The 12,021-nt window shown below is 37.4% G+C and overlaps 1 protein-coding gene across 1 annotated transcript in view; it reads right to left on the bottom strand.

Annotated features, from left to right (window-relative positions):
* MAP3K5 (mitogen-activated protein kinase kinase kinase 5) overlaps positions 1-12,021 on the bottom strand; it is a gene marked incomplete at both ends in the record, with an annotated part of 92,810 nt that overhangs the window by 5,262 nt on the left and 75,527 nt on the right. The window contains 8 exons of the mRNA XM_079550856.1: positions 367-610; positions 2,418-2,523; positions 5,254-5,439; positions 8,319-8,487; positions 8,585-8,762; positions 9,508-9,528; positions 10,567-10,744; positions 11,416-11,573. Coding sequence (XP_079406982.1) covers positions 367-610; positions 2,418-2,523; positions 5,254-5,439; positions 8,319-8,487; positions 8,585-8,762; positions 9,508-9,528; positions 10,567-10,744; positions 11,416-11,573 — 1,240 coding nt within the window. The remainder of the gene's footprint in view (positions 1-366; positions 611-2,417; positions 2,524-5,253; positions 5,440-8,318; positions 8,488-8,584; positions 8,763-9,507; positions 9,529-10,566; positions 10,745-11,415; positions 11,574-12,021) is intronic.

Raw genomic sequence — 12,021 nt, 5'->3', positions numbered from 1 at the left:
GAATAACTACCAAAAAGAACAGTGTGTTCTGCCTTAATAGAAACAAAACATACCACCATTCATCAGCTATATACAGCATATGAAGGAGAGAAAAAGCAGAAGCTTGGCAGCAAGATAAACATTTTCAGATCTTCCTTGAAAGGGCGCCTGAAACAAGACCAACTTTTACTTGTGTTGTTATTGTGCTGAAACGAATAAAACTAATACATGTGATCAGTCACAACTATACCATGACTATCATTTAAAGCATAAGTTGCATTACTATAGAATTTTGATAATGTCAGTACTATTCTAGTATGTATAATTAAAAACACAAACCAACATACAGTCACAAGAAGGCTGGTGTGTCCTGACGCCCAGACTTACCTATTAGTCTCTAATTTTAGCCTGCCCAGCTGGACACTCAGTGTTCTCTGAGCAGCCTGTGAGTCATGGGATACTGTAGAGCTGAGTGTGCTCACACCTGAGGTAGCTACTGCATCTTCCATGACAATGCAAGGCTGTTGGATAGTTTGATTCTGAGGCTGCTCATCTTGATCTTCTTCAACTTCTATATCATCTTGATCTGCTGCATCACTTTCAGATGCAAGACTAAAATGTGGCCTCAATTCTATTAGAAAGATTAAAATATAAGGAGAAAAAAAAAAAAGCTATTTAGTGATTATCCTACAGCTTTGATTAAAGCAGACTGGAAATTTCTGGAGATCTAAGGGTCTAAGACCACTCACACCATAGAGTAACAGCTTAGCACATTCTGATTCAGCCTACAGAATGTTCAAAGTCCTTAAGAAATAGAAATCTGGCTTAGTAAGATGTCAAATTTGGCTAGCATCTGATGTCAAACTGCAGAGGAATCTTACAGTTCACCCTATATACAGAACAAACAGTACTGCACTCAGTCAGAATTTGCAGTATGAATGCTGTCTGCTTTCTAGTGCCAGGATTGATCGAGGGTTTGCTGAACTGGGAGGGAGTGAATGACTGTTACTGCCTCCAGTAGTTGAGGACAGAGCTACCATACTAATATCACTTCCTATTAACACCTATTAAATGCTGATTAAAGCAGTATTAACCCACTCGTGCATTAGATTTAGGCTACAGCTATCAAGAAGTACAACTGTGTGCATTGTAAATGATAACTGCAGCTGAAAACACGAGAGTGAAAACTTAAGAGATTCCGATATCTAGAGGTCTAAATATCTGAGATATTAGCATTCTCTCATTAAAAGAATATCATGTTTGCCAAAAACTGTATCCAAACGTACAGAGAGAAAATAACAAACTGATCACTTTTCCAACAGTTAAGGCAGCACACTTCCCTTCTACTTGTCAGAGTGAACAGTGCCTACTTTGTAGTGATATACACTCACAATATCACAGACACAAAGCTGTAAGAATACACTGTTTTCTGTTATTCCCTGTTTAAACTACCTACCAGATCTTACCAGGTATGCAAGATACATACACAAGATCTTATATTCCTACAAAATCTGTTACTGCATCAACATCTGTTAATCTCAGCCATTTTACGTAAATCTTCCTTCCTTCCTTCCATTGTGGCTCCTTATGACTGAGTATTCCCTTTAGCCTCCACTTCAAAACATATATATATATATATATATATATATATATATATATATATATATATATATATATATTTTTTTTTTTTTTTTTTTTTTTTTTGGCCAGTTTTTTTTTTCCTTTATGCTCAAGAATCTACAAGTAAACTTCTTTCCAAAAGGGACATTCATGCCTCAGTCCAATTAACCTCTTAATTTGAATGCCACTTGCTTTAGAGCCAAACATACTAAGAATAACAGCTGCCTCTACTTAAATAAAACAAAGTAGATTTATCACACAGCAGCTCCCCAGTTGTTTTTTATGTTAGGGAAATACGTCTGTATTTGTTTTACTTTAAAAAACAAAAACATCACACTACTAGGAACACAAGATCCTTTTGCCATTGTAGAGCAACCATCAGCAAGTGTAAATACACATTTTTCAAAAAAAATTAACCCATTAATTAACCTTGGACCAGAATAGTAATAGCTGTCTGCACAGCTTTTCTAATTATGTTGTCCAATGCAAACATCCAGTGGGGCTTGACGTTATGATTTGTTCATCCTTTGGATTGCAATAGCAGCAGTATGCACTTCAAAAAAGGCAGCCTCAGAGCACCTTTGCCTGGTAATGCTCATTAGGTTGCAGAATTGTTTACATTACACATCTTGGAAAGTGCTTTCCAAAGTAAAACGGACAATACACTTATCAGTGCTAGAGCTGCAAAACAGACAGTGAACAGGAAAAAAGTCCCTGCTAGTTTCAAAATCTTAAGTGAAGCACCATAATCACAGCTCTAAAGCACATTTAAAGAGATCAGGCAACAAATATTTGCTGAGCAGTATGAACTAACTTACCTGGGACCAGAATAGTAATTGCTGTCTGCACAGCTTTTCTAATTATGTTGTCCAATGCAAACATCCAGTGGGGCTTGATGTTATGATTTCGGAGAACTTTATTGACCTAGCAACACAGAATCCAAGTCAGCCATCATATCCTCCACAAATTAATAACACTATGATATCTGTCAGAATTTTGTAAAGTGTTTGAACTTATAAATGTTGCATCAAAACAAGTGATGTAAACCGTTTCATGTTGATGCTGAATAAAGAAATTGTTAACAAAAGAGTGGAAGTTGACAATACCACACGTCAGAGACAGGATTTTGTAGTTTTTTCTAAATGAAGTACAGTTCCTGTGTTAGGTGTTTTCAGATGGCTGGTACTGAAGCTTATTTAACATTTACAGTCATAGACTGACTGGAAAAAAAATGCAAGCCCCAAGACAAATACCAAGGACCATATTGTGGAAGCTTTGTGACTTAACCTAATCAACCTTGTTGCTTTTCTTGGTATGATTTTCTCTGCTTGCTCTGAGCAGTACTTCGCTATGTTAAAGAATAGCTGTAGGAAGTATAAAAGAATTAATATGACAGTGCTCCCTCTTGATTTAGAAAATAGTTAATATTAGTTTAGATAGTTAAATTAAGAAGACTTCATTTTGATGCTGTGCCATCACCTCTTTCCTTCTACTGTTAACTTCATACAATGAGACAGTTGCACTTGTGAAAACTTTTATGCATGTTTAGAAGGCAATAAAGTGTTATTAATCGTATTATCACTGCCCTAAAGCAACAGTGCTCAGCAAGGCAGGAATTGACGTAGGTGCCTGTACCAAGCTGGCTGGCATAGAACTCATTTTCTTTATAGCAGCCCGCAAGGTGCTGCGTTTTGGCGGGTAGCAGACTACTTTTGCACTACGTGGTCCCTCCACCTCCTTTGCTTAAACAATCCCCATCTTGACCCACAAGTTTTCTCTCACCCAGCAGCCAGCTCAGCTCACCGCAGCACCTCGGTCTCCTCAGTTCTGTCCTCAGCAGCCACAAGATGGCAGTTGGACACTACGCAGAAGCGCACAGAGCCTTAGGCTGCCCACAGCCCCCTCCAGGCTGCCCACGGCCTGATGAGGCAGTGCACCTCCTGCTAACTCCTACCCACAGCAGTGCCTTTAGCTAAGCCTATCTATCCGACTACTGAAGAAGCACAATGCATTTTTGTCAAGAACAACAACAAAAAATCCACAGGAATGTCTTTGAGCTTTCCAGACTGTAGCACAAAACTACTTTTTTTCACGGGTGATCTGATGAGGACATCTTGGATATTAGCAGGGTAATCCCAGGTTACAAAGTTAAAAAGTCCTGAGAACAAGGGAAATGCTTTCCCTCACTATTAACAATTTGCCTGCCTGTGAAGTACCTGAGATGGATACACATCTGGATGAGAGTTCTATTATAGAAATTTAACATGTCAAAAAATAAAGGCTGGCTAATTACAAAGCAGTCTTTTTTCTTTGACCTTTCAGTAGTTCTCTTAGCTAAATAACAGTAGGGGGAAAGAAATGTGTAACTTAAAAATAGCAACTTAGAACAATGAAGGTAACAGAAGAAGATTAAATATTTATAGAAAAGAGCATGAACTGACTGTTGTCACAAAACAGCTGATGCCCAACAACATCTGTCAGAAACCCAACGCAGATATTCATACTCTTTCCTCCCATCAATTGGTTTTCTGGCCTTTGTACACGTATATTTCTTTCAGCTGTCTGAACAGAAGTGATGTGAAGCTAAAGAGAACGGAGAGCTGAAGAGTATTCAGAGTGAAGACTTCTTTCCTTTGAGGAAAGCTCTCTCTTACAGATTCATTTTGCATATTAGCTTTTTTTGGTAGGCAGTCTACTTCGTTGTCACTATGGTGTATGCAACAAACAGTTTAAATGCTGTACAATCTTTCCTGACACCTCTGTTCTTTCTCAAAGTACACAAGGTCAAAATGCTGACAAGAATGATCCACCTCAAGTGCCTACTAGGGCTGTCATTTCACTTTTCACTTCAGAACTTCAGGCTGCATAGAGATGCCCAGCACAGCTGTTTCCTCCCATGTAAATTATTCATCTTAAGCTTTAAGCATAATTGTTTGTGAGCTAACATTGAAACACACAGCTGGAAAACAAAACCAATTTGCTTTTGGTACACTAGCTATTTAAATGGTATTTATATGCCTATTTGGCTGCTGCTCGTTGCTGGATAGCACAAACTTCGAATTAATTGCTGTCACAAAGAAAACCTGTTTTCCTTCCTTCTTATTCTATTTATTATAGATTGACAAGAAAAGCTTCTAACTTTGGTTAGCAGCTAATTCTGATGCTAACCAAAAATTCTAGAGTCAGAATTCAGATCAAATGTATAATTTAGGTAGCATATTATGTCAGGCCATGGAAGTACTTAATGCATTAATTTATAAAATAAGGCAAGTTCAAGAGATTTATTTATGCAAGACTTGCTTGACAGTCAGTGTCAATCTTATTTACCAGAAACTCTTACAAAATGAGATTTTTTTAAAAAAGGTTTTTCTGCTTTGGCACTGTGACAAAGCTTATGCAACTGTGCTGAATGAAGATTCTTTAATCAACAAAATTTCAACAGCTACGTTCGACATTTGCGACCTGCCAACAGTCCCGCAGCAACCAAACCCAATCATGGCTGTGGGTTGTTTTTCTCGTTATTACAAGATCAAAGTTCTCACACATTACTGTTTCTGAAATTCTGGAGGGAAGTTAAGAAAGTTTCATTTACTTCTGTTTTCTAGATTTTTGCAGTCTTCCCATGCAAAACATTTAGTAAAAATGACAACTTACAGCATCTTGAAAACCAAACAGCACAAGCTGCACTTGACTGATACCGTGGCTGTCAAAGTCTAACTCCAGTTTCAGTTTTGAAAGAGTGGTTGCAATGATTTTACGATCAGTGGACCGTACAAACTCTCTGAGGCTGGAAACAAGCGTTGTAATATGTTCCCATTTTAGCTTGGGCTCTTCAGCTCCCTGGAAGAAGAACAGAGAGGAAAGGAAATAGTTTTTATAACCATCTTTTGAAATGTACACCCAGAGGGCCTTCAGCCAATAATGTTAGTTGGCAATATGATTTTTGGAAACTGATGCTATAGTTAAGGCAAAAGTGCAACTGTAGGTCACGTACAGTGGCTGTGTAAACACAACTGTACCACTGAGTTCCCTGCAAATGCAGACTACTGCCCAGAAAGTACCTGACTTTATTTTACAGTAGTTGCTGAAGTATATGTGCATATTACGTATGTGTATATGCTATATGTGCACACCAATTTTGCAATTAAATTAAAATTGCAATTAAAAACAAAACAAAACAAAACAACCACGTACTTTTCAGAATGCCTCTGAAAGACAACATGAAAAATCCCACCACTGCATTTAAAAGAAGGAATTAGTCAAGGTTACAGAGGAGGTTTGGAAAAATACTAATTCCTTTCTACATCATTTCCTTTTCTACAGAACTTTCACACTTAGCTGTTTATTAAAGCAAATCTACAAATCTCTCCCTTCTCTATGACAAAGTCTAGTGCCTATCTTTAAAACTTACTGTGTTTTTGCATATGCTACAAAAATAGCAAGAAAGCTCAAAAGTATTCATCAGAATAAAGACCATGAATAACTAGGAAGCAGAAGATTTTATTTACTCTCCAATATAATATAATATGGAATATAAATTTAATTTTCAAACCTTAAAATTAAGTCAGAGATAGAAAACCTCATTACTTGGTCAGCATGCAGCATTAAACACCTTTTCGAAATGAACTGAAGTACTTACAGAAACTGAAGATTTCTAGCATTGGTTTCTGTAACAGAAGGACATTCTGTGTTTGGTTCCCTTATGTTTGTTAGTTTTAAGCCATGAATGTTATAGCTGGATATGTCAAGAACCCTGTTTGCATAATTTGTTAACTAGTCTTTGACTGTTAATTAATTCTGATCTGGATGAAAACAAGATGATTTGGCTGGTGGGGGAAGGTAAAAACAAAAAAATCTCTACAGCAATTAAACATCTTACTGACTAAAGCAGCCCATCTCTGAGAAAAATTCTACCTTCTGATTTTGATTTGCTCTGATTTGGAAAATTCACCTGACTGTTGTCTATACTGAAATGGACTCCTCCCTCTGTCCTGCAGTAATTGGTCTCCTTTTCCTGGAAATAATTAACAGCCTTTAGGATAAATAGGTGGACACGGAACACACTGCAGCCCTTGAATTAGAAGGTTCCAAGTCCATCAACGGCACCTTGGGGACATGGTAACCAGTATGGCTCCCTAATTAGAAACAGAGGTTTACTTTGGGGAGGGTCATTCTCTTGCCATAGCCCTCACCCACAGAGACTGTTTTGTTGAAATTATTCATATAAGAACTTCTTGTGAAGGGAGAAGTGCTATCAAAGCCTAAATCCTGACAAAGCCTAACAAGCGGGTCAGGCTTCTATTGGTACTTTCTCGCTTTTAAGCAGCATATAACAGGAATCCAGATCAGCTTCCCCTTAACTGCAGTTACCACTGCTTTCTGGTGGTTTGAGTAAGTTTTCTGCTCTTTGACAAGGCACAAAACTGAGACAGAAAACTGTGTTTGGGAGTCAAAGTTCTGCACTCTTCTGAAGTGCTGATGTTCCCACCCAGCTGGGCTTTGAACTCTGACACTACAACTACATTCCCTGGATCCTTTCTTGTGCTGTTCCAACTCACTTGAGGAACACTGTTATTCCCCCATCAACATTTGGTGGGAACTACAGGAGAAGATATGTGAAGTAAGCACCTTCTTTGGATTTTGTGGCTATTTCAACTTCTCACAATCTCTTTGATTATTACTTTCATACGCATGCTAACAACTGTGTTGTGTTACAGCAGATCCTGTATGTAACACAGCATGGATCGCTAGCATCTCTCTTGTTGCCTTTTATTTTAACACTTTGTATAGCATATAGTTACCAGGACAACTGCTGTGATTTCCCCTACCTTCACTTTCCTCCATGAGTTAGAAGCATTTTTTCTGTATAGTAACAATTTCCAATTACATTAGCTGTGCTACACGCATAAGAATCCTATTATTTGCATTGTTTTCCCTAAGAGTCCTTTTTTTAAAAGATGACTTGCCACATTTTACACAAACATGTTTTAGACTAGCAATACACAGCCTTAAAAATTAAGTGAGTCAATTAACTACTAACACACATTACAAAAAGAACAAAAAAACCTGTCATCCAATTTCTGTGTTGCAACATCTAACAGTGTGGTGATGATCTGTAATTTATTTGGTGTCATCCTGAGCTGATACATCATAATGAATCATTGCCACAAAGCAGCACCAAAAGGTCATTCTGCAATTATTTTGCTGTATCTCCCACTACTGTACTCCATCCTCCCTCCCCTCCATGTGTGGCTCCAATCACTGTGAGAAAGAGGCACATTTATTTCCTGATTACTTCTGTCTTCCTCCTTTTAAGGCTGTTGGCTGGAAGACAATGGTGTATCAATAGCTCTACTCTTTTCTATACAGTAACCTAAGACCAGAGCAGATCAAAAGATCCAGCTCTTTCTCCATCAAACTCAACAGCTAAAAGATGGAACTCACAAAAACTAGTATCAGGGTGTTCAAATCATATTTATGAACAGCAGAAACAGCATATCTAAAGTAGGATAAACATAACATCAGAGCCTGTTTTTATTAGCCTTAATAAAGCAATAAACTGTGAAAGCTTACACTGTACATGCTTTCTAGTTTAATTAAGTGGGATTTTTTTATTATTATGCATAGATTTGAAATTTTCAAGTAATTGTAGTCTTCAAACTGCATCATTTTTATTTTTTTACTTATTTATTTTTGACTGCCTCTTGACATTGCTTTACCTGAGCCAAAGCTTCCATCAAGTTCCTCACCACCTTCTCTTGGTCCTCAGTCAATATTCTGTGAAGGGTAGCTCTCCTCTCACTATCCTTCTTCAGCATGAAAAATCCAGAATCCTTCTCTTCAGGTGAAGGAGGTGCACTGTGATCCTCAAAATTTTCATCTGGGATGCTGAAGAACAGGCACTCAGAAACTTCATAAAATACAATCACAATGCAGTAGTTCCTAATCTACTAGGTAACATTAATGCTGGATAGCAGTACTTTACCTCAGAAAAAGGGACCGGATTCCCTTCCCATCTTTTTCTCCACAGGATTTTGCTCTTGTTTTGAAAGAGAATGGATCAATTTTCAACTCTGTATCAGGTGAGACAGAGCCATATTCACTGCTACTACTTGTGTCTTCCACCAGAACAGGAACAGGTAAGGATATGCTCCGAAGATACTCTATTAAAGGATATTTAGAAATCAAAATTTAATAGCACCAACACAGTCCTGAAGCAAAGAAGGTTGTTCTTTCAGAAAAGCAGAAATTCTGACTGCCTTCCCCACCATCAATACAAAATATTAAATAAAAATAAAAATTAAAAAAGAAACAAAAAACAAAAAAGAAACAGAGGGTGGAGATTCATGATCCTTGAGGTCCCTTCCAACCCAGGCCATTCTGTGATTCTATCTTCAGCTACATTTTTATTGAAAATGTTATTCAGATACGGAAACACTGGGCTCTTTGCAAACTCATTTCCAGAACACTGACACTGGAGTGAATGTCCATCACGTATCATTAGTATGCACTCTGATCAGTAACAGCATTTCTATAGGTTAAGCCACACACCCACATTCTAATAATTTAAATTCTACATATCCTTCTCCACAAACCTTGGCTCTGTTAAAACAAAGCAGCCCTTTTGTTTTCTGTTCCGATTCCTACTAAGGGGTCCTGTAACAAATAATAACCCCGTTTTTCAAGCCCACATCACCCACCTGCCTAGACAGTTCAGCCAAGGCAGCACCGCAGTATTTTTATTTTGCGCAGTGAATTAGAGTTTTCTAATAGAGAAGGGTCACTTATTTTCACAGTTGTGCCCACCTCTCTTTGCAAGGATTTAATGTGAGAAATTATACCAGAACAAGTTATAATCACTGTATCTGCATACTTATGCTCTGATTAAGAAAGTATGTTGAAACTCACCATTTGTGTTAGCTGAAAGAACTGTGGGAGAAAGGTAAAGAAAAGAGTTACAATGCTAAAACAACACAGAAAAGAAAGCACTCACTTCTAATTTTTATGGACTAGCTGGATGCTCCTAGCTGCAATTCTTACTTCAAAACTATGATTTATTGCCATTTAAAATGAATTTGAATCCAAAAAAAACCAAGAAACCAAGTATGTGAAAAGTCCTCATCCAATACCATCTCTTTACATGGTATTTTTTCTTCTTTTTGGTATAATGCTCAAATTATATAGAGGATATTTTTCATATATGCAAACATAACATACATAAAGCCCTAATTCAACTTCTCAAAGCTCCTTAGTTACATTCCATAATTTAGAACACTGCAGGAAATGAGTGTATAAAAAAAATTATACAGATTGCTATGGACAAAGATCATTTTGCTCATATAAAACACTCCTGAGGCTCAATATTATGCTATAACATTATATAAAATGCACTCTCTGGAAACATTCTTTGAATGAAAACATACACAGATTTTTAATAAATAAAATAAACAAACAGATAAAAACTTCTAGGAGTAGTAAAGAGGGAACTGCTTATCTTTCCTCCCTGGTACCAAGTGACAAGATATGTGGCAATAGCTCAAAGTTGCACCATGGGAGGCTCAGACTAGACATTAGCAAAAGCTTCTTTACCGACTGGTAGTTTGACATTGGAACTGAGAGGAAGGAGGAGCTGACACCCCATGCCTATCAGTGTTTAAAGAGCATTATCAAAATGACTCTTAACGACATGTTTCAGGTCAGTCTCCAAGTAGTTTAAACAGCTGGACTCAATCTTTTACCCTTTTAAATGAAACCATTCTAATTTTATTCTTAAACCTTATTAGACATATTTATATAAATCACCTCCGACAACACATTAGCAGAATTTGGCTATAACAGTCTTTCTGCAGCTGGAACAAAAGGTTACAACTGAACATTCACCTGAGATGGAGATCTTCCGTCTTCATCTTAAAGACTGAAACACCAGTTTTAGGCAACAATGCCATTTATGAGACAGAAATTCCTTACCCGAGAGTTTTGATGGGGATTTTCTTTTTTTGCTTGAAACCTTCAAGAATTCATCTACGAGGAGCTCATGAGCAAAAGCTCGTTTATCAGGATCTGGTTCAAAGCAACGCAGTATGAACGACTTGGCTTCTGCAGACATGGACTCAGGAATCTCTGGGTGGATTTTAAACATTCCCACCTGGCATAAATAGAGGGAGAACAAAAAAAGAACAATAGCTTGCGTTATTATTTTCTCTAATACTAAATAACAACATGAGGGTGGTGAGAAGCTGGAACAGGTTGTCCAGTAAGGTTGTGAATGCCCCCCTCCCTGGAAGCATTCAAGGCCAGGCTGGATGGCACTTTGAGCAACCTGGTCTACAGGGAGGTATCCTTGCCTACAGCAGTGGATTGGAACTAGATGATCTTAAAGGTCCTTTCCAACCCAAATCATTCTATGATTTTATGATCAAAATGTTTTCGGATAGTAAAAGTTCCATATTGAGTTTTCATATTATCTTTGTGTAAGTACTTGATTAATTCAGGGAACAAAATTACTACAAACTATGTGATTATTCTGTTACATTTAAAAATACAATTCCCAAGAGAAGCTTAGCAAAGCAGAGAACTTGGAACTGCTTTTCCCAGCCTTTTTTTTTTTTTTTTTCTTTGTGAATAGCTGCTCCATTACTGTCTTCAAAACTACCCCACACTCGCACTCAGATGAATCAGCTCATTCTTCTTAGCATCCTCATTACCCAAGTATTTTCTTTATCTTTTCTTCCTTCCAATCCCAGCCTTTCCAAAACAGTCACAAGATTTCCTGTGTTTATAAAAACCAGCATGAGACATACAAGGAAGATGTCTGACCTTAAACATAGCTGCTTGTGGTTCTCCCAGTTCATAAAATGGGGGTTTCCCTGTAGCCATCTCAATTATCGTGCATCCCAAAGACCAGATGTCCGCAGCCTTCCCATAACCACGTGGCCCTTTGTCAATTATTTCTGGTGCCATATACTGAAGGGTACCTGTTTAAAACACATCCATCTTTGTTATTTAGGTGCATAAAAAATACAAATATCTACATAAGACAAGCAAAATAAGAGGGCAGTGGATGATATCAGGAGAGTTAACAGAAGTACTTTATTGTTCAAAACAAGAATTAGAAGTTTCCAGATGCATTCGACATGAAACTTAAAATACTAATCAAAATATTACCTGTGCTAAAAGCATCTGATATCATGTACTAATCTGACAATATCTCTTTTCAATGTCCACAGAAGATTATATTATTTTTACTCTGTTCTATGCGTAGATTAAGAATAAAATAAGGAAGATTACTCTGAATTGAGTAGTAGGGAACTCAGCATGCGTTATGAACGCTTTTTCTGAAGGGAATCATCCTGACAGCATTCTGCATTCTGTTGCATTCAGAACAGAAATTTAACAAGGAAAGAATTAAAATAATGGTCATTT

Source organism: Tetrao urogallus (assembly GCF_951394365.1).
Source record: "Tetrao urogallus genome assembly, chromosome: 2".
Classification (NCBI taxonomy): Eukaryota; Metazoa; Chordata; class Aves; order Galliformes; family Phasianidae; genus Tetrao; species Tetrao urogallus.
Note: the sequence above shows the minus strand (reverse complement) of the source record. Positions and strands in the feature narration are given on the sequence as shown.